The sequence below is a fragment of the Gigantopelta aegis genome, chromosome 1, assembly GCF_016097555.1.
Source record: "Gigantopelta aegis isolate Gae_Host chromosome 1, Gae_host_genome, whole genome shotgun sequence".
NCBI classification, from domain to species: domain Eukaryota; kingdom Metazoa; phylum Mollusca; class Gastropoda; order Neomphalida; family Peltospiridae; genus Gigantopelta; species Gigantopelta aegis.
The window spans coordinates 8294789-8318744 of record NC_054699.1 but is presented as its reverse complement, the minus strand read 5'-3'; the positions used below and the strand labels follow the sequence as shown (position 1 = coordinate 8318744).

The following is a 23956-nucleotide window of genomic DNA, read 5'->3' as shown; positions in this document are numbered from 1 at the left end:
CCCTTGCTGCTAATTGAAAAGAGTAGCCCATGAAGTGATGACAGCAGCTTTCCTCTTTGAATATCTATGTGGTCCTTTACCATATGTCCGACACCATATAACCATTATTAAAATGTGTTAAGTACATCGTTAACTAAAACATTTCCTTCCTTTTCATCTGAAGAATGTGTCATTCTGTGTCAGAATGATTAAATCTTTCACCCATACTCATCTGTTTCTTTCTGGGCCAGGGTTTAAGGGGTTTTTAATTTTTGTTTTTGTGAGGGTTTTTTTTAGGTTTTTTATGGTTGTGTTTTTCAGAAATAGTTATTTGCTTGTAAATAATTGTTTTACTTGGTTTCTATAATAAGATACATATAGCTAATAATTTTAAATCTTGTGTTTCCTGTAGTTTTTGGGCATGATGTAGCATAATGGTGTAGCTTAGTGGTAGAGCACTCGCTTGAGGTGCAGTATGTTGAAGGACTGACTGCTCTTTATCAACTCTTCTCTTTTTTTCTTCTAATATTGGTCCTTTTAAAAAAATATTGGAGCACATTGATTAATGAAGCATCAGCTATTGGGTGTCAAACATTTAGTAATTCTGACACGTAGTCATCAGAGGGAACCCACTACATTTCTCCTAATGCAGCAAGGTATCTTTTATAAGCACTTTCCCACAGACAGAAAAGCACATACCTCGGCCTTTGACCAGTTGTGGTGCACTGGTTGGAACAAGAAAAAACCCAGTCAGTAGAATGGAGGTGGTTCGAACCTGTGACGTAACTACCTCAGATGAGCTCTCAACAGACTGTGCTAAATCTCACCCCTTCACAGCTGGTATGCTAAAGGCCATGGTTTTTACTATTCTGGCTATGGTAAAGTGCATATAAAAGATCCCTTGCTGCTTTTTCAGCAAGAGAAGCATACATGATGTTTCCTCTCATTTCTCTCTTGACCAAATATTGAAATTACCAAATTTTAGACACCAAGTAGTTTAAAATGTGATGCATAAGTTGGAAAAGTCATTTAAAATTATTTTCAACATTGTGTTTAAAAAATAGAATACTACATTCATATCAATTACATGTAGGTACCATTTATCTATTGAAAATGTCTTTCCTTTCCTTGTAGGTTTGTGCGGGATGTTTGACGGGAATGTGTACAATGACTTCTACCTGCCCAACGGAGATCGTTACACCATCAAGATGAGCGACAGACCTGATGGCGCTCTTACACCAGATGACTTCTCGGAGGCTTGGCGGTATAAAACTAATAACGTTAGACAGGATAGTACATAAGACGGTTTTTGTTACACCTGTTGTGAAGCACTGGCTGGAACGTGAAATAGCCTACCGACTGGAATCAATTCTAGATCGATCACGTTAAAAGCCAGCGCTGTACCACCGAGCTACCCCCCCCCCCCCCCCGTAGTAAAGAGGCTTATAGTAGGACAAAAGTAAATAAGATGAACCTCAAGTGGGATTTGTGGCCCTCCTCTGTCCAACCACCACCACCCCACCCCCACCCCCTTCCAAGGTTCCTATGGACCTGAGGAAGCAGAAATACCCTTCTTAAATGTAACATTCCACGGGGCAGGATCGAGTTCTGGCCTGGTGCTTATAAAACTGTTAAGAGTCGAGACTCGAGACTAATAGAGTCTGAGACACTAATGTCATGACAACGCCATACAAATTGTATACGTGTGAATTTGTATGCATGTGACGTCACTGAGATTGAGTCTGGACTCTAAATGTTTTATAAGCACAGGCCTTGGTGGTAGAGTGCTCACCTGAAGTGCTTTTGTCATAGGATTGAACATCCTCAGCTGGGTCTTTTTCTTTTTTGCTGTCCCAACTAGCACCCCACAAGTGTTAATTCAAAGGCCATGGTATGTACTGTTCTGTTTGTGGGATGGTGCTTATAAAAGATCCCTTGCTACTAATGGGAAAAATATAGTGAGTTTCCTCTCTGAGACTGTATGTCAAAATTACCAAAAGTTTCCTCTCTTAAAGGGGCAGGACTTAGCCCAGTGGTAAAGCACTCGCTTGATGTGTGGTCAGTCTGGGACCGTTCCTAGTCAGTGGGCCCATTGGGTTATTTCTTGTTCCAGCCAATGCATCACGACTGGTATATCACAGGTGTGGTATGTGCTATCATGTGCATATACATGTAATCCCTTGCTACTAACGGAAAAATGTAGCCGGTTTTCTCTCTAAAATGTCAAAATTGCCAAGTTTTTAACATCAATGTGCTCCAGTGGTGTCCCTGTCCCGAGTCAGACCCCTGATCCTATCGGAGGCCGGACTTGGGATAGGCGTGTTCGAAACCCTAGTGGTATATGGACACATTAAACCAGTTACTAAGCTAAGCCAGTGGTGTTGTTATACAAAACGAACAAATCTAATAACATTTCTTGTAATATTCCACAGGGGCAGGATCTTGCTCAATACTTTGATCATACGTTTGAATCCTCAGCTGCCCCACAATTGATATATCAAAGGCCATGGTATGTGCTGTCCTGTTTGGGGAAAGTGCATATAGAAGATCCCTTGCTGCTAATGAAAAAATGTAGATGGTGTCAGAATTAGCGAAAGTTTGAAAGTGGTGTCATTAAAGAAAATAAACTTTACTTGTAAATATCTCTGCCAAGGTGTCATTCAATATTCCTTTTCATGTTATTCTTTCATTTCAACTTATATTCAGCTTACATTCAGTTACGCTTCAAGCACACTGTCCTGGACACACACCTCAGCTACCTGTATCTGAGCTGTGTGTCCAGGACAGTGGGTTACTAGTTATTTGTCAGTTGTTTGTAATAGAGAAGTATAATGGTGTTACACCTACACATGAGTCATTCAAAATCGGTAGGAGTAGGAGTCTGTAGGAGTCTGTATCGGGCTGCAAACCCTGTACCTACCAGCTTTATGTCCGATGGCTTAACCACGACCCATGTCTCATGCTAACTTGATTTTCAGGCTTATATATGTCCAATTAAGGTTCAAGCACACTCGGCTTTTAAACTGTTATTTTAATATTCTAGTATCATGAAGAACTCGGTAGAGGATATGAGTAATGGAGTCCAGTTTGCCGGTGCAGATCACAATCTCCCAGAAGTCTGTGACTGTGGTGATGGCTGCAGTGCCATGACGATGGTTGCCACGTGTGGACTTGTTAAAGGTATGTTCTTCATTTACTGGTTTCACCGTTAGGAGTCGTTTTTCTCTGACAACAATGTAACGTTTTTTATTTGTATTTATTATCCATGTAGTTCAACATAGCCGAGTTAATTGGATTTAATTGGTTAAAAATGGCATTGACCTTCCCATGTGACTAGTTTGATCAAACTTATATACAAGCACTTGTATGTTTCTTTATTTTGGAAACAGGTGGGTATTTACCAAAGGCCAATATTCATAAATTAACTCTAGAATCCTGAAACTCATTGCTTGAAAACAGTATGACATACAAGCTCATATAGTAATCTCTGTATATTGTTTTGTGTTCCATTTGTCTGCTACACTAGTATATAGTGCCTTTTGTTCTAATTGGGGCAGGAATTAGTTCAGTCGGTTGAGTGCTCGCTTGAGGTGTTTGAGTCGCAGGATCGAACCACCTCGGTGGATCCACTCAAATGATGGGTTTTTTCTCATTCCATCCAGTGCAACACAACTGGTCAAAGGCCGTGGTTTGTGGGAAAGTGCATATAAAAGATCCCTTGCTGCATTATGAAAAATGTAGCAGGTTTCCTAGGATGAATACAATGAGTCACAATTACCAAATGTAGCAGGTTTCCTCGGATGAATACAATGAGTCACAATTACCAAATGTCTCACATCCAATAACCAATGATTAATTAAACAATGTTTATCTTTTTGGTTTCTATTTATTTCGTTTCAACTTAGTTTCGTGCTTATATCCAATTAAGGTTCAAGCGCTCTGTCCTGGGCACACACCTCAGCTATCTGGGCTGTTTGTCCAGGACAGAGGGTTAGTTGTTAGCTGTTAGTGGTTAGTGAGAGAGAAAAGGGCATAGTGGCCTTACACCTACCCACTGAGCCCTTAGGAACTTGCTCTGGGTGGGAGCCAGTACCGGGCTGCGAACTCTGTACCTACCAGCCTTTTTTCCCAAATTGTTTCTTAAATGTTATGTTCTTTTCAGCTGGATCCACTGACATAACCAGTGAGCTAGTTGTGAAGAGTCTGGTAAACGAACCAATCGGTGCGAGGCGGCGCAGAAGAGCAGTTCCGTCGACTGCTAATGACCCACTTGTGGATGAAACCAAAGTACCACAGGTTAGTGACATGCATGACATCATACAGTTGACGCAGTCGGTTTAGGATCGATCCCTGTCGGTGGCCCATGCATTGGGCTGTTGCTCATTCCAGCCAGGGGCGGGACGTAGCCCAGTGGTAAAGCGCTCGCTTGATGCGCTGTCAGTCTGGGGTCAATCCCTGTCAGTGGGCCCATTGGGCTATTTCCCCTGACAGCTAGTGCACCACGACTGGTATATCAAAGGTCGTGGTATGTGCTATCCTGTTTGTGGGATGGTACATATAAAAGATCTTTTGCTACTAATGCAAAAATGTAGCAGGTTTCCTGTCTATGACTGTCAAAATTACCATATGTTTGACATCCAATAGTCGATGATTAATAAATCATGCTCTAGTGGTGTTGTTAAACAAAACAAACTTCATTCCAGCCAGTGCTCCACAACTGGTGTGTCAAAGGTTGTGGTATGTACTATCCTGTCTGTGGAATGGTGCATATAAAAGATCCCTTGCTGCTAATCGAAAAGAGTAGCCCACGAAGTGGCAACAGCAAGTTTCCTCTCTCTATATCTGTGTGGTCCTTAACCATGTGTCTGACATAACTAAATAAAATGTGTTGAGTGCGTCATTAAATAAAAACATTTCCTTCCGTTTTTTCCTTCATTCAGTTAGGTTTTTTTTCCCAATCTAACAAGTGCTCCATAACTGATATATCACGGCTGTGGTATATATGTACTGAAAAAAAGTTGTTTTGTTTAAAGATACCACTAGAGCACACTGATTTATTAATCATTGGCTATTGGATGTCAAACATTTGGTAATTTTGACATATCGTCTTTGAGAGGAAATCTACCTTTTTTCTATTAGTAGCAAGGAATCTTTTATATGCACCATCCCACAGACAGGATAGCATATACCACGGCCTTTGATATATCAGTCGTGGTGTACTGGTTGGGATGAAACATAGCCTAATGGGGGTCAATCCCACACCGACGGTGCACCAAGCGAGCACTTTATCACTGGGTTATGTCTGCCCCCCTCTCCCCATTCTATAACTGATATATCACACCTGTGGTATATATGTGCTGTTGTGCATCATTTGCTGCTAATGGAAAATGGTGTGAGTTTCCTTTGAAGACTGCATCTCAGAATGACCAAATGTTTGACATCCAATGATGATGAATTCGTCAGTGTGCTTTAGTGGTGTCATTAAACAAAACAAACTTTCACACTTCTGCCTGTATACTTTCAATAAACAGCTCCCTATTTGACAACAATGATGAATGAACACACTGTCCAGCCTTATTTTAGTCCCCTACCGGTCCAACTGGGGAAGACTATTAGTTTTGTCTCCATGTTTTTCTTTATCCATCTCTCTGTCTTGTCCATGGGGGTGGGATGTAGCCCAGTGGTAAAGCATTTGCCTGATGCACGGTCGGTCTGGGATCGATCCCCGTCGGTGGACCCATTGGGCTATTTCTCGTTTCAGCCAGTGCTTCACAACTGGTGTAACAAAGGCCATGGTATGTACCTCGTTAAATAAAACATTTCCTTTCTTCCTTCCTGTCTTGTCCAGTGTTTGACATCCAATAGCCGATGATTAATAAATCAATGTGCTCTTTAACTGTCTATCTTTTTAACTGTCTGTCTTTCCCCCATTCCATGTTCCACGAAAGAATCATAGTAGCATATACATAGAACTGTTATATAGTTGTGAGGGCAAACATGAAGGCTGTGTGTATTTTTTATTTACCAGAAAGCTGGCTGGCCGACGAAGGACGGGTTCACTATAGAGAGTGCCAGAGCATTGTGTGAGTTGTACGTGGGCAACTCCACCATATCGCAGAAGTGTGGACAGGCGATGGAAGTGACCGGGACAGTCCAAGACTTGACCAAGTCCATAGAGTACTGCATGGAGGACATCAGGGTAAGAAATATAAGACTTCCATCGTAGACAGTCATGTGGGATAGACATTTCTTACATAGCTTTCTTTCATGGGATAGCTCTGTCCCATTTACCTGAGGATGAGAGAATATAAAAGTCCATGATAGACATCATGTAGGGGGAAAAAAGAAGTACAACCAAGATTTTGCAAATTTTGACCTGGAACGAGTTTTGCTGAGAGTGTACTTTTTCTATCCCACATGACTGCATATCATGGAGTCTTTTTCTCTCATCCCTTTTTGTAAATAATTAAATTTGAGTTACGTCCAGCTGTAGCAATGTGAGTTTGTTCATTTCTCGATGAGTGTTAACATATTGTTTTACCATTTTATCATAAATAAACTACACCATCATATTTGTTATGTCTGCTATAAGTTGTCACTAAAATTAACAAAATAGCTTTTATAGTGAAGGTTTTAATAACAAAATACCAATCTCAAACTGTTTTCTGAAGACCTCACATCATCAATTAATATGACATCATATATTACCAACGCAATACTCCCCTTGTTAAACACAATCAAGCGATTGCCCATGAATGATAGACATTTGTCTGTCACAGGATAACTCAGTCCTATATACATTCATGCAAGGATGAGAGAATATAAGAATCCAACATCAAGAGTCATGTGTGATAGAAAAAGTGCAGCAGAGATGGTGCAAATTTCGACCTGGGACAGTGTTTCAAAAATGAACTTTTTTTAATATATAGATAACTTTAATTTAATTAACATGCAGCCAGTTGCCAGATGACAAATATTTCTCAATTTGCAGTACTAGGTTACATTACTCCAGTAGACAGTGTTATAAGAGGTTACCTGAGGACTAATTAGGGTCATGTAATACTGGTGTCTTTGTTAGTCCCCTACCAGTCCAACCTGAGACGACTAGGTTTTATCTCCATCCGTCCGTCCGTCTGTCCCACATGTTTTCCAGATGTGTTTTGCAGAAGGCTTTGAGATATTGAACTTTTGTGTATAGTTTCATCATGTACTGTTACAGATTAAGTTTGACTTTCATGATGATGTACCCATTTTTTTGGGAGTTATGGCCCTTGAACTTAGGAGATGTAAAATTTAGTTTTCCGGACTTTTTTTTCAGAAGACCTTTAAATATTGAGCTGACATTTTGTGTATATGTTTATCACGTACTGTTACAGATCAAGTTTAACTTTCATGGCGATTTATGGCCTTTGAACTTAGGAGATGTGAAAAAAATTCCAGATTTTTGCAATGCCTGGAGATATCAGCATGAAATGTGGTATATAGCTTTATCATTTGTATATAGCTTTACAGATCAAGTTGAAGTTTCGTGTTTATTTACCCGGTTTTCAGAGTTATGGCCCTTGAATTTAGGAGTTACAAAAAATTATTAGGCCCGGTAGGGGACATGTATTGCTTTAGCAGTGCTCTCAAAATATGCCAATCTGATTAAAATTAGCTCTACTGGTCTACCAGTAGATCTAACAGTATTGCATGGACTCCCATGTCCAGGTGACATTTCATCTATAAATAACAATTTAAATATCAACACTTCGCCTTTTATAGCGTTATTTGGGAGCATACAAATTCTAAAAATATCAGGCGAGACTATTTATGCAATAGGCAAACTTGTTGGTCTATTTCAACTTTAAAAAACAGGGGTAAAAGTGCAGTAATAAACTCTGGTTTGTATACTAGTATAAACAGATTGTATGGCTATACCATCATGGGTTTTTTTTTTTTTCGTCTTGAAATGCATTTTATATAAAATTTTATATTGAAATTATTTCCGTGATACTTCGTAATTCACCCGAATCATTTCGTATACCCTCGGCATAATCCTGAATGTTTTTAAATTCTTTTCAAATCAAAGGCATGATTTTGCAAGTAAGGTCGAATGAAAGGTCAACTGGACATCAGCTCCAACAGGGTGCTGTTAGATCCACAGGTTATAGTAATTAACCAGTGGAAAATATGCTTGTTATTTGTAGAAATCAATTTGTCACTATGTAATATGAATGACATTATAATTAACGCAGGTTGCAGGAGGACCGATGTTTCTCGAGGAGACGCTGGACGATCTAATGGAGGAATGCATCACCAACATCGACCAGGACCCAACGTTCCAGACCAACCAGCAAGCCAAGATGGTCGCCAAGGAAGTGAAAGATCTCTCGTGCAATCCAGTCGACTGCAGCGGGAATGGGCAGTGTGTAGAAGGTGGGAGTTACACAGTGACAAACATTATTTGTAAAATGTTACAAATTAGTTTTTATTATTAAATATTAGGTTCATATTACTACTACTGATGCAGCTGTTGCTCTAGTTATATACTGTATTTATTCGGGCGAGGGTTCTTTTTTCTTGTACTTATTTAAATATTTATTTATATATTTAGTTATTTATTTAGTTTATTTAGTTAGTTAGTTAGTTAGTTAGTTAGTTATTATTCACAAAATTCCAGTTCCTAGCACATCCTCAGGCAAGAGTGACAGATATGAAAATAAATGATGAATATGAATAAAGGCATTTTAGTATTGATTGAGATCTATTTAAGAAAAACTGTAGATCTCATATTCACCCAAAAAAAGATTTTATATGTGTTCTATTAGATTTTAGTCATAACTAGTCTACCACTGTTGTTTTTATATTAAATTATCAAAATGTATCATTATCGTGCAGCTGTCGATGAAAAGCAATACCAGCCATTTAAAAGATAATAATTAACTTTTCTTTGCGTCTATACACTTTACAAAAATATAAACTTTATAAAATATAAACTGAACACGAATAGGACAATTCCTTCCGTAAAAATGCACAGCAGCTAGAGGAAATGACGTCATTTGCAAAACATCTCCTGATTCAAATAATAGTGAATGAACGTTCACATTCTTACGCGACATAAGTATCAATGAAGTTTACACAAACAATACTACGGGTGTATTTAAAGCGAAAAAACGATGTGCACACTTTTGTATGACCCACATCGTTTTTTCGGTTCATACTTGCATAAACCAAAAATTAATTGCGGTCAATTCTTAATTAATAGAAGGTCTTATAATTGTCATTCTGTGTATTTCATTCTTCTTGAACTTTTTTGGATTGTGAATCATTTTGGTGTATTTTTTGTCAAAATTGTCTATCTGTTTTGTTGTTGGGTTGTTGTTGGGTTTTTTGTTGTTGTTTTTTTTTGGGGGGGGGGGGGGGGTTCAGAATTGTAAATTGTTTCTATGTCTTTTATCATCAATATTATTAATAAATCATTTTTTTTATTTTATCTTGTATATCTTTTAGTGTATTTTTTCCTGTATCTTTTGGTGCATTTTTTGTTCAAAATTGTGTACTTTTTGTGCATGTGTTTCAGAATTGTGCATCTTTTAGTGTCTTTTTTTTTTCACGATTGTGAACAGTGGATCTGGGGTTTTTATCGTTCTAACCAGTGCACCACAACTGGTCAAAGGCTGTGGTATGTGTTTTCCTGTCTGTGGGAAAGTGCATATAAAAGATCCCTTGCTGCATTAACAAAAATGTAGCGGGTTTCTTCCGTTGACTACGAGTCAGAATTACCAATAGCTGATGATTAATTAATCAATGTGCTTTTGTGGTGTTTTTAAACAAAACATTTCTTTTCACGGCTGGGGGAGGGGGGAGAGTGCACTTGTTTTGAGGACAGGTAATGTATCCATAAAAGATACTTTTAACTCTTTTTATTTGGGGGGAGGGGGTGTTCTTCAGGAATGTGAGTAATTTTTATGTGTTTTATTTTTGTCCAGGATCGTGTGTGTGTACTGCTGACTATGTTGGTGCGGATTGCTCTATCCTACGAGCCGACCTCCAGCCCCCGACCATCACAAGTCTGGAGAACGACGGAGTGTGTGAGTTCCGTGATTCTCTCAACTGCTCGGACATCTTCATTAATGGCCAGAACTTCGTGCAATCGGAACTTCTCATGTGTCACATTCAAATAGTGGAGGTAAGAAGTAGGACATTCTAGCGTTGGACATATCACTTTTCAGGGAATATTTTGTTTTGAAAATTTTGTACTTTTTGGTCCTGTCTGTGGGAAAGTGCATGTAAAAGATCCCTTGCTGCTAATGGAAAAATATACCGGATTTCCTTTAAGAATTACCAAATATTTGACATCCATTAGTCGATGATTAATGTGCTCTAGCAGTGTCGTTAAGCAAAACAAAGTTTTAACTTTTTTCCCCCTCATATTTAGGTTGGTCAAACGAGCTATGAAGAAATAGATCAACAAATGGTTCTCACTCAGGCGACAGTGCTCACCGAAACTCAGATCAGGTGCTCAATAACCCACGTTGGAAAGATCAAGCACGCCGTCATGATCTCCGTTAGCAACGACGCCAGATCACCTAGCAACAGGAAGCTGTTCATTGCCTTCGATCCAGTGTGTCACGATTGTGATGCAGTATCTGCGACCTGCACAAAAATGGTGAGTGAGTGTAGAACGAAATGTCGGATTATTTTGTGGTCATCTGACTGCATTGTTTTATTTTATTTGTCACAGCAGTGGTTGAAAATTCATTCCCATTATCTAACTCTCATGGCAAGTGGAATTTTTATGTTAGGCAGTTAACTTGCTTAATTGCATATATGCCAGTGGGCAAGTGATTTTTATATACACAACTTTTGAAGTCATGCACAGATTTCCATTGAAATTTGTTTTGTGAAAGTTGATATGTACACATGCCCGTAGCTAGGATTCTGAGAGGGGGGTCATTTAGGCTTATGGTGAGGCATGAAGTGCCTCACACGAGGGCGTCCGAATTGCTTGTGGGGGGTGGTGGTGGTGGGTCCGGGTGCATATTGAAAAAGGTCACAGGTAGGGGGCAGTCTACCCCCCAACCCCCCCCCCCCATTGGCTCTGGGCCCGATACAGAAGTATTTATTTGAGGTTGTAGGGAATAAAAGCAAATCATGACATAGCCCCCACCCCCCCCCCCCCCCCCCCCCCCACACACACACACACATTTTTGCTCATGTATTCATGTCCCAATCCACCTGGGCCCATTACCCATCACAAAAGTGTGTTGACAAATCCCTGACATTATTATTATTATTATTATTATTATTATTACTTTACTTCAGAGCAATATTTGCGAGATTGGCACCAACTGTTACGCTGCTGGTCACTCATCAACAACAGATCGCTGTCTCTTCTGTCAACCAGACGAAAACAAGAATGATTGGACGTACAGCCAGAGTAAGTAGAAACACTGGATTAAGTGGACAAACATGCCATAGAAATGTGATAAGATTGTAACAGGGTACATGTGTAAGTAGAAAAACTGGATTTAGGTGAAAACATGCCATAGAAATGTGATAAGATTGTAACAGGGTACATGTGTAAGTAGAAAAACTGGATTTAGGTGAAAACATGCCATAGAAATGTGATAAGATTGTAACAGGGTACATGTGTAAGTAGAAAAACTGGATTTAGGTGAAGACATGCAATAGAAATGTGATAAGATTGTAACAGGGTACATGTGTAAGTAGAAAAACTGGATTTAGGTGAAAACATGCCATAGAAATGTGATAAGATTGTAACAGGGTACATGTGTAAGTAGAAAAACTGGATTTAGGTGAAGACATGCAATAGAAATGTGATAAGATTGTAACAGGGTACATGTGTAAGTAGAAAAACTGGATTTAGGTGAAAACATGCCATAGAAATGTGATAAGATTGTAACAGGGTACATGTGTAAGTAGAAAAACTGGATTTAGGTGAAGACATGCAATAGAAATGTGATAAGATTGTAACAGGGTACATGTGTAAGTAGAAAAACTGGATTTAGGTGAAAACATGCCATAGAAATGTGATAAGATTGTAACAGGGTACATGTGTAAGTAGAAAAACTGGATTTAGGTGAAGACATGCAATAGAAATGTGATAAGATTGTAACAGGGTACATGTGTAAGTAGAAAAACTGGATTTAGGTGAAAACATGCCATAGAAATGTGATAAGATTGTAACAGGGTACATGTGTAAGTAGAAAAACTGGATTTAGGTGAAGACATGCCATAGAAATGTGATAAGATTGTAACAGGGTACATGTGTAAGTAGAAAAACTGGATTTAGGTGAAAACATGCCATAGAAATGTGATAAGATTGTAACAGGGTACATGTGTAAGTAGAAAAACTGGATTTAGGTGAAAACATGCCATAGAAATGTGATAAGATTGTAACAGGGTACATGTGTAAGTAGAAAAACTGGATTTAGGTGAAGACATGCCATAGAAATGTGATAAGATTGTAACAGGGTACATGTGTAAGTAGAAAAACTGGATTTAGGTGAAGACATGCCATAGAAATGTGATAAGATTGTAACAGGGTACATGTGTAAGTAGAAAAACTGGATTTAGGTGAAGACATGCCATAGAAATGTGATAAGATTGTAACAGGGTACATGTGTAAGTAGAAAAACTGGATTTAGGTGAAGACATGCCATAGAAATGTGATAAGATTGTAACAGGGTACATGTGTAAGTAGAAAAAACTGGATTTAGGTGAAGACATGCCATAGAAATGTGATAAGATTGTAACAGGGTACATGTGTAAGTAGAAAAACTGGATTTAGGTGAAGACATGCCATAGAAATGTGATAAGATTGTAACAGGGTACATGTGTAAGTAGAAAAACTGGATTTAGGTGAAGACATGCCATAGAAATGTGATAAGATTGTAACAGGGTACATGTGTAAGTAGAAAAACTGGATTTAGGTGAAGACATGCCATAGAAATGCGATAAGATTGTAACAGGGTACATGTGTAAGTAGAAAAACTGGATTTAGGTGAAAACATGCCATAGAAATGCGATAAGATTGTAACAGGGTACATGTGTAAGTAGAAAAACTGGATTTAGGTGAAAACATGCCATAGAAATGCGATAAGATTGTAACAGGGTACATGTGTAAGTAGAAAAACTGGATTTAGGTGAAAACATGCCATAGAAATGCGATAAGATTGTAACAGGGTACATGTGTAAGTAGAAAAACTGGATTTAGGTGAAAACATGCAATAGAAATGCGATAAGATTGTAACAGGGTACATGTGTAAGTAGAAAAACTGGAGAAAACTTGAGTGTTTTCTCTTTTATAGATACATTACCTGTCCTCAAACAAGTGCACCTCCCCCCCACGCAAGTGGTCTGGTCCGAACATCCCAACAGCCAATGGGATGGCCTAAATTCTTCTACTGCATACTGCTCTCTAGTTCCGGTCACATGACTGTAACTTCCTTCTTTTTCCATGAGCGCATCGCACGGAGAACAGGAAGCGGGGAGGCCCGGGCGGGATGAATCTTGAGGACAGGTAATGTATCTATAAAAGAGAAAACACTCAAGTTTTCTCCATTTCTATAGACATTACCTGTCCTCAAACAAGTGCAGCATTCAACAGATGGTGGTGGGTGCCGAGATCCGTAGATGCTTGTGATAACTCCCCAACCGGAAAGAGGCTGACTAGTGGAAGAATAAGGCCAACCTTGGTAAACCCTCCTCCTAGGGATGCCCGTCACAGACCAATGCAGGTGATGTTAGTAACAACAACCAGAATGGTGGCATCCGTCAGCAGTGGCAGGTACGGCTCCTAGAACACATGGACCAGGAGGCGGAAGCCACATCTCATGCTGGTTCTGACAGGGTGGGAAGACGTAGCCACCAGGGATGCAGGTGTTAGGTAACCCTCACGTATTGAAGTGTTATAGTTTTTCAATAACAAGCGACAACCTAATGAGGTGCATCCGTCAGAACATTGAACAAAACAAGACCCCCGAATGTTTTCTGTCTAGTACACCAAAGATCTGTTAGTTCAATAACGACAACCAATAACCACATGCAGTGCAGGGTAAAGGTTATCGAGACAAAAGTTCCGGCACCAGTGCGTGAACTGTGCAAAAGAACAAAAGTCTAAGCAATCCTCACCTGTCGATTCGGTGGACATCTCGGTATGCAGCCCAGAATCAGACAGACATCAACGGCGACGAGGACGGCTTGTATTCAACAGAGTCTGTGCAGCAACAACCGGACCCAGATGATGGAACCCCTCAACGTCTTCTGTGGAGACATCCCTCAGATAATAGTTGGCGAAGATGGAGTCCGTCGCCCAGAAACAGCCAGTGATGATGTGCTGAATGGATGTGTTGCAATGCAGGGACATCGTGGCAGCCAAGGCACGGAGTTCATGCGGATTGGAAGCAGACGGAGCAGGTAAACCCTCCTTCTGATAGGCGGTCAGGATAGAAGACCGGATCCAGGTGGCCACCGTGTTCTTGGTAATATCCCTCAACCGACTCTGGTTACAGGAGAGGAAAAGTCTTTTACGATGTTGTCGAAAAGATCTGGTCCTCTCGATGTACTGGTGCAGGGCTCTAACAGGGCACAACGCCAAGTCCTCAACGTCCGCCGGACCAACGATAGAGGAGAGGGCCTGCACAACATACGAGCGAGGCGCTTGGTCTGGTAACTGATTCTTTGCAATAAAGTTCATGAGTAACCCCAAGTTGACTGCACGCCGATCTCGGTGAAAACGTACCAAATCTACATCAAGAGCATGAAGTTCTGAGACACGAGCAGCCGTGGCGAAACCGAGTAAAAACACCGTCTTCCGTGTCAAATCTTGCAGGGAAGAGGACTCGATCGGCTCATAAGGTGCGGTCGATAACGCTCGTAACACCAAATTCAGGTCCCATCTTGGTGGCCGAAACCGGTGTACTTGATCTTCAAGGCGAAACCCTTTGATCATCTTATGGATCTCAGGAATACCCGATAACTTCGTTCCAGTAGTGACATCACGAACAGTAGCGATGACCGAAACGTACCCAGCGATGGTAGACCCCTTCAATCGTAAAGTGGTCCGCAGATACAGCAAAAAATCAGCAAGACGAGGTATCTGGATCGTCTGAGGTTTGAGTTTTTTCCCAACACACCATCGGTGAAAGCAAAGCCATCTGACGTTGTAAGCCGCAGTAGTAGATGATCTGTGCGCTTTCAAAATGGCCGCCGTAGACTGTGAAGAAAAACCTTTCTTCCTCAAACTCTTGGAGATAAAGTCCACGCGTGCAGTTGGAACAACTGCGGACGTGGATGGTATAGTCTTGACGTGGGATGCAGCAACAGATGATCCCAGTCTGGCAGCGGTAAAGGATGTGGATCGGCAAGACGTATTAGATCTGGATACCACATCCTGGATGGCCACATCGGAGCAATGAGCAACAGGCGACAATGGTACAGCTGAAACCTCTGAAGCACCCTTGGAAGGAGGATTGGTGGAGGAAAAGCGTACGCGTCCATCTGTTCCCAGCTGATGGCCAATGCGTCGAGATCCAGAGCTTCGGGATCCGGCACCGGAGACACGTAAACCCTCAACTGATGGTTGAATCGTGTGGCGAAAAGATCGATGTTTGGTGTCCAAAGTGTGTCGCACACCCATCGAAATGCTTCCGGATGGAGCATCCACTCCGTCGGCTGTGGAGACGACGGCCGGGACAATGTGTCGGCTAGTACATTGGAAACCCCTGGAATATGACGAGCCCGAAGTTGCAATGGAATTTCGTCGACCAGCTTGTAGAGACGATAAGTCAACTGCAGCAGACTGCTGGAGTGAGTTCCGCCCTGACGATTGATGTAAGCCGCCGCGGTCGTACTGTCTGTGGCCACCATGAGAGAGGCTTCCGTCAACATCTGTCGCCAATGAAGGATAGCGTAGTAGACTGCCAACAACTCTAACAGGTTGATGTGGAATCCGAGTTCGCCGGGAGACCACAGCCCTGAAGTAGTCTGGTTGCTTAGATGGGCTCCCCAACCTTCCAGTGACGCGTTGACGAATAGGTGATGAGTGGCTATGAAGGCCCGCATAGAGACACCTTCTAAGACGTTCGATCGGAGCTGCCACCACTGCAGGCTGGAGCGTAGATCGTCCGGGAGTGAGATGATCAAGTCCGGATTGTTGAAACGAACAAACGGGTTGAGAAACATCTGCAAGCGCCGCAACTGGAGACGACCTCTGAGTGTCAAATCCTGGGCAGAAGTGAGGAGACCCAGGAGACTCTGCCAACCGCGGAAGGTCATTGGAGCGGTGAGGGCTATGACAATCATGGTCTGGATCTTCTCCCAACGGTCTAAAGGAACTTGAACGAGGCCCAGGTCGGGTCGAAGCCAAGCGCCTATGAACTGTAGAGACTGCGTGGGAGCCAGTCGAGATTTCTCGATGTTGATAATCCAACCCAGCTGCTTGAGAAAGTCCATGATGAAGGCAACATGTGCAGTCAGCCCTGTCTTGCTGTGACACCTCATCAGGCAATCGTCGAGGTATGGGTAAAAGGATATACCTCTGCGATGCAGGAAGCGTCACATCGGAGTCGTGATTCTGGTGAACAGCCATGGCGCTATGGATATCCCAAAGGGCAGGACTGTCCATTCGTAATGCCGACCCTGTAGCACAAACCGCAGGTAGTGATGGAAATCGGCATGCATCGGAACGTGCAGGTAGGCGTCCTTGAGATCTAGCGAGGCAAGCCAATCCCCCGGTCTGATCACGGCTATGATATCTCGCAACGTTAACATCTTGAAGGTCGGAGGAGGAGACAGGTAGTGGTCGTTGAAGACCGCCAAGTTGTGAATCATTCGCAGCTCTGGAGAATCCTTCTTTGGTACGAGAAAGATGTCCGAGTAAAATCCGGGTGTTAAGTGTACTTCCGAAATGCTGCGAACGGCTCCCTTCTCCACCAGCTTGTTGACGGACTCCTGTAGAACCTTGACTTGCGCAACGGAATGCCGCGGTTCTCGAGGTGAAGTGGTCAATGGAGGGATGGCAGACAATTGCAGACGATACCCTGTCTTCAAGATCGACGTGACAAACGGATCTTGGCAAAGTGTCTGCCAGTTTCGCCAATAACGGCGAAGTCGACTTCCGACCATGGATCTTCCGACCGGTGTGGTACACACCGGAAGCGTCAAAACCGAATCGTTGTTCTGGTTCAAAATCAGGGGCGGGCGTAGGTTGAAGCAATCTGAGCAGTCCACGATCTGTTGGCTGGCGTCAACGTCGACCAGGCTTCCCCTGGGTCCGAGCTGGCGGACCGGATGGTCGTCTGACCGGAAACCTTCGAGAAGGTTGACCTCGAAAGGAACCTCTCCAGCGCTTAGATGGTGGTTGTGGTGTGAATGTAGACTTCCGCTTTGTAGATTCCAACGTCGAAATAAGTTGCAACGCTTTGACAGTTGCTGTCGACTGTTGGTCCTTATCATTGGCCTTCACCACCTCAGAAACTTTGCCTGCAAACAGCTTCGTTGCGGACCACGGTTGAGCTAACAGCTCCTTCTTATGCTGGAAATCCAAAGTGGATTTCTTTAAATAAGCCTGGCGACGGTATTGCATTAACATCGAGGACATCGAAGTCACCGAAGACGTCAGGAAAGCTAGCATCTGCGCCGATTGCTGAAACAGCGCGTAGCACCGTGCATCTTTTGCCTGGGTGGCCATCGCCGCAAGGAAAACGTCCAAGTAAGATAACACAAACAAGCAACGTCTCTGGGCAGTATCCATGGCTTGTACTTGTTTGTCCGTCAAATCCACGGTTGACGACTTCCCAAGACGGTGAACATCTTCATCCAAAGACGGAGCTACATCTGTAAAGGTCATGTCAAACACCGGATACATACGGTGACCCCAAGTTGGGAAGGCGACGAAAGACGCTGTGTCTTTAAAAGTGCGGTCTAAATCCGTCGCCACCTCGGATACGAGTGTACCGGCTGCCAAGGAACAGATCACCACATCTTCCGGAGGGACATCAGTCGCTATCATCGGTGTCGGTCCCTTCTTGGACGGCGTTGGTGGATGTGGCAAGGACGGCAACATGTCATAGACTGCCGCCAAGCAATCCCTCATATTCATATGGTCAGGAGATTCAGTCTCATCAATGACGGAAACCGCTGTAGGCGGTGCATCTCCAAAGTCTCGAAGCACTCGAGCACAGGCTAATCGATCCGCCGAAACAGAATTCACTGGTGAACCGGACCGTGGACGGTCCCGTCGAGAACCCTCTGAAGCCTCAATAGAAGGTCTGCGCTGCCGATCCACGGAACCCGTAGGGAGACGTGCAGGTCGTGGGGAACGGCTACGAGCCCGGCTCCGGTCCCGGCTCCGCTGCGCCGAAGATGACTTTGAAGATCGGTGATCCTTGGAGGCCGTGGAACGTCTAACTGATTGAGTCGGCTTGTCAAAGGGCTGCGTAGGAACTGCAGGCCTGTCATCTGAAGTCTTGCGTCCTGGAGCCGCACCCCCCGAAGAGGGGACTTGAACCGGACCTGGCCCCAAACCCGCCGGTTCTGGTAAGGCCGCCATTGACGCCATAGTCTCTTTCAGCATAGTAGGTAACATCGAACGTAATACATCTGCTATGGAGTCCGCAATTGACGGCGAAGATTCCACTTTCTTGGCTCTCGCCGACAGCACCTTCAAGTAAGCCGCGAACTCGACAGTAGACAGGCCCGAACACAGGTCGCATCTCGAAGAGAGGCTACAAGGAACACGGCAACCCGGACATAATTCATGAGGGTCGCCGCCTGCAGTGAACTTCTTACAGCGTAGGCACGCTCGTACCTGTCGCTGAACATTAACATCTGACATGATAATAAGTTTTCAATCTGTGAAAAAGAAAGAAAAGAATCCATGACACAAACACAAAGCCGGTCAACAAAGACGCCATTTTGCAAATGGCGTCCGACACAACAACCGGCAATATAACAACATTTCATGTAATTAACACTTGGCAAGTCAAGCGAAATACGCGAAACATACGAAAGCTAACGAAAGCTAACGAATAAGGTGAAAAAAAAATAACATTCCACCCAACACAAAGCCAGTCAATGCAAAATGGCGTCCGACACGACAACCGGCAATATAACAACATTTCATGTAAATAAACGCTTGAAAAGTCAAGCGAATACGCGAAAAGAAACATACGAAAGCTAACGAAGCTAACGAAATTAAGGTGAAAACATTTCACCCAAACACGAATACAAAACCAAAGGTCTTATAAAAAAAGTTGACTCCAAACAGAGCCAAACAAAAGACGTCCAGACCCTTTAGCGAAGAGAAAAAGAAGGAAGTTACAGTCATGTGACCGGAACTAGAGAGCAGTATGCAGTAGAAGAATTTAGGCCATCCCATTGGCTGTTGGGATGTTCAGACCAGACCACTTGCGTGGGGGGGAGGTGCACTTGTTTGAGGACAGGTAATGTCTATAGAAATGGATTTAGGTGAAAACATGCAATAGAAATGCGATAAGATTGTAACAGGGTACATGTGTAAGTAGAAAAACTGGATTTAGGTGAAGACATGCAATAGAAATGCGATAAGATTGTAACAGGGTACATGTGTAAGTAGAAAAACTGGATTTAGGTGAAGACATGCCATAGAAATGCGATAAGATTGTAACAGGGTACATGTGTAAGTAGAAAAAACTGGATTTAGGTGAAGACATGCCATAGAAATGCGATAAGATTGTAACAGGGTACATGTGTAAGTAGAAAAACTGGATTTAGGTGAAGACATGCCATAGAAATGCGATAAGATTGTAACAGGGTACATGTGTAAGTAGAAAAACTGGATTTAGGTGAAGACATGCCATAGAAATGCGATAAGATTGTAACAGGGTACATGTGTAAGTAGAAAAACTGGATTTAGGTGAAGACATGCCATAGAAATGCGATAAGATTGTAACAGGGTACATGTGTAAGTAGAAAAACTGGATTTAGGTGAAGACATGCCATAGAAATGCGATAAGATTGTAACAGGGTACATGTGTAAGTAGAAAAACTGGATTTAGGTGAAGACATGCCATAGAAATGCGATAAGATTGTAACAGGGTACATGTGTAAGTAGAAAAACTGGATTTAGGTGAAGACATGCCATAGAAATGCGATAAGATTGTAACAGGGTACATGTGTAAGTAGAAAAACTGGATTTAGGTGAAGACATGCCATAGAAATGCGATAAGATTGTAACAGGGTACATGTGTAAGTAGAAAAACTGGATTTAGGTGAAGACATGCCATAGAAATGCGATAAGATTGTAACAGGGTACATGTGTAAGTAGAAAAACTGGATTTAGGTGAAGACATGCCATAGAAATGCGATAAGATTGTAACAGGGTACATGTGTAAGTAGAAAAAACTGGATTTAGGTGAAAACATGCCATAGAAATGCGATAAGATTGTAACAGGGTACATGTGTAAGTAGAAAAACTGGATTTAGGTGAAAACATGCCATAGAAATGCGATAAGATTGTAACAGGGTACATGTGTAAGTAGAAAAACTGGATTTAGGTGAAAACATGCCATAGAAATGCGATAAGATTGTAACAGGGTACATGTGTAAGTAGAAAAACTGGATTTAGGTGAAAACATGCCATAGAAATGCGATAAGATTGTAACAGAGTAAGTAGAAACACTGGATCCAGGTGAAAACATGCCATGGAAATGTGATAAGATTGTAACAGTAAGTAACAAAAGTGGATTTAGGTGAAAAGATGTCATAGAAATGTGGTAAGATTTCAACAGAGAAGTAGTAAAACTTGACTTGGATACAAGCACACCTTAGACAGGTGGTAAGATTTCAAAATAGGAAGTGAAAACATGGGATTTAGGTAAAAACAAGCCTCATGTATTATTCTCAATTTCTTTCCATCAGTATATAATCCAGGGGTCACGTTAAGATGTGTCCATGCGTCCCTGGACGTATGGAAAGCAGACTGGGATGCCTGCTCATCACCACAAGTGATAATAAAATCGTCCCAGTTTATTTTCAAAGACACATTCCAGACACATGTTTATTCCATTATTTCATCATCACCACGTCCTAAGTGATCTGGATGCATGGAATCAGTTAGCCAAGTCAAACAATCCGTCACTCATAATCCCGCCATGATCTCTGCTATCATTCCCACTATAAACCTATTGTAAAAAGTGAGTGAAAATCACTTTCTTCTCCTGATCATCTAGTGGAATTGTGGGAATGGTTGATTATGGTACATATTCTCTTAGGCCGAAACACCATCAGAAATCCTGGTGTGGCCAATGCACGTCACAATCAATGGGGTTTCTGTAAGCAGAACACGGGCTATGTTACTAATACTGGAGTCGTGTTAATAGTCGACATGTACCTTACTATAGTGCAAAGATGAAATGTCACAATAACTTAATAATTGCGGCCACTATATCAGCAAACTACATCAATATATCACTATGCGTCTGAACATTGATATAGTTGAGGTATTGTGTGGATCTGTTTAATTATTTATTTAAACCATTAACACGACTATCGAAATTAAAGTCTATAAAATGACGTCATTTTGACGTAGATTGGCTATACTGATTATGATATTGGGCAATCGGAAATGCTCGTAACTTGTGTGGAAACAGAACCGAGTGTAGCTATACAGTTTATTAACTTGTTTGAATATTCAGGGACGAGACATAGCCCAGTTGTAAAGCATTCGCTTGATGTGCGGTCAGTCTGGGATCGATTCCCGTCAGTGGGCCCATTGGGCTATTTCTCATTCCAGCCAGTGCACCACGACTGGTACATCAAAGGCTGTGGTATGTGCAATCCTGTCTATGGGATGGTGCATATAAAAGATCCCTTGCTGCTAATTGAAAAGAGTAGACCATGAAGTGGCGACAGCAGGTTTCCTCTCTCAATATCTGTGTGGTCCTTAACCATATGTCTGACGCCATATAACCGTAAATAAAATGTGTTGAGTGTGTCGTAAAATAAAACATTTCCTTCCTTGTTTGAATATTCCTACAAAGAGAGTTGCAGTTTTCTAGGTCAGAAGGCCTAACTGCGCTATTTGTTTAACGACTGCATTCAGCGATAGGCCGTGACCCAGTTTCTTTTTGCATATGGCCCAAACAAGTACGTGCTGCGGTTGCATAGCAAAAACATTTTTCCGTGTCCCCTGGCATGTTTTTTTTTTTAGAAAATTTATATGGCCACTGTTTTGAACATGACTTCTGATGATAGTTTAAGGTATGTAGATGCGTTTTAAGGTGCAAAACACTGGGGGTGGGGTGGGGTGGGGGGGCAAGCACATTTTTTTTCCTTTATGTCTCAATTTTGTTCTGAAATGCTGACACAGGGTTTACCTTGCCTCTGTTTATTCTTATCCATGGGGTAAGGATTCTTACCCGGGGGGGGGGGGGGGGGGGGGGGGGGGTCAAATTATTGTTTTATCGAGTTTGGTGTTAAAATAAAGGGAATTTGAAACTAAATAACATTCTAGTCCTCGTGACCTACTTTCCAAACTTTTTTTTAATTTTTAAACATAAACATATCGAGTTTGGTACCAAAATAAAGGGTACCGTATACTAATATGGACTCATGGATTTTGAGAATGGACTCATTGAAATAAGCCAATTCAGGGTCAAATGAGTCCACTGGGAAAAAATGGACTCCTGGGGGAAAATCCTTAATGCTACCCCTGTAATCTGAATAATAAAACCGTATTCCGTGATCAAATTCGTGTCTGCACAAAGAAGAGGTGAACGGACATTCTAGGCAAAGTCTGATTGCTTCCATGATAAAACTAGTTTGAATGGAATGTTTTGTCTGTAGGTTCTAATTGTCAGGTTAGATGACAGTGGACCAGCCTGGAAGGTATTGAAAGAAAAAGAAAGAAATGTTTTATTTAACGACCCTCTCAACACATTTTATTTACGGTTATATGGCGTCAGACATATGGTTAAGGACCACACAGATTTTGAGAGGAATCCCGCTGTCGCCACTACATGGGCTACTTTTTCCGATTAGCAGCAAGGGATCTTTTATTTGTGCTTCCCACAGGCAGGATAGCACAAACCATGGCCTTTGTTAAACCAGTTATGGATCACTGGTCGGTGCAAGTGGTTTACACCTACCCATTGAGCCTTGCGGAGCACTCACTCAGGGTTTGGAGTCTGTATCTGGATTAAAAATCCCATGCCTCGACTGGGATCCGAACCCAGTACCTACCAGCCTGTAGACCGATGGCCTAACCACGATGCCACCGAGGCCCATTGGAAAGCATTGGTTCCATTACAACACTAGTTTCATTATAATGTTGTGTCTGCAGGTTCTGACTGTGAGGTTAGACGACAGAGGACCGGCATGGATGGCATTGGTTCCACAGTGATAGTGATCATAGGAGTGGTCACATCACTCATCACACTGGTCATCCTAGCCATCATCATCAAGATCCTCGTAAACATAAGGTAAGATTAACCCAATATTTATTCATTTGTGACATTACATACATGTATGCACCAAAAGCAGGACTAGGTCATGGTGGTAAGTGGTTTGGGGAGGGGGGCAGGCACAGGTCTTCTCATATCTGCTGTTGATGTGATCAGAATATCTATCCCCCCCCCCCCCCCCCTCCACCCCAGTCAAAAGGCAAAGTCACCTCTGGTTTCTGATACATTCCCTTGTGTTTTCCCATACTAATGGTTTAACATGTTTCAAAGAAATCATTTCACAAGCATTTCTATATAATATAGACAGTGTTTTGAATCAGCCAGTGGTTATGTCTCTTTAAATACATGTAAAGCTCGTATATGAAGAGAGCTCAGAAATATGTGTACTTGTCACAAACATGTGCTACGGTGCATATTTGAGACAGAGAGAAAACCAAAACATGTCGCAATATTAATAATACGCAGTTTAAATATATATTGTTCACTTTGTAGGAGTAAGAAAAATGCCAAACTGCGTGATACTGAGA

The 23956-nt window shown here is 42.0% G+C and overlaps 1 protein-coding gene across 1 annotated transcript in view; it reads left to right on the top strand.

Annotated features, from left to right (window-relative positions):
* LOC121370476 overlaps positions 1-23956 on the top strand; it is a 57749-nt gene that overhangs the window by 28355 nt on the left and 5438 nt on the right. The window contains exons 17-25 of the mRNA XM_041495730.1: positions 1114-1243; positions 3023-3159; positions 4142-4275; positions 6008-6178; positions 8217-8397; positions 9951-10150; positions 10400-10630; positions 11287-11401; positions 23309-23447. Coding sequence (XP_041351664.1) covers positions 1114-1243; positions 3023-3159; positions 4142-4275; positions 6008-6178; positions 8217-8397; positions 9951-10150; positions 10400-10630; positions 11287-11401; positions 23309-23447 — 1438 coding nt within the window. The remainder of the gene's footprint in view (positions 1-1113; positions 1244-3022; positions 3160-4141; positions 4276-6007; positions 6179-8216; positions 8398-9950; positions 10151-10399; positions 10631-11286; positions 11402-23308; positions 23448-23956) is intronic.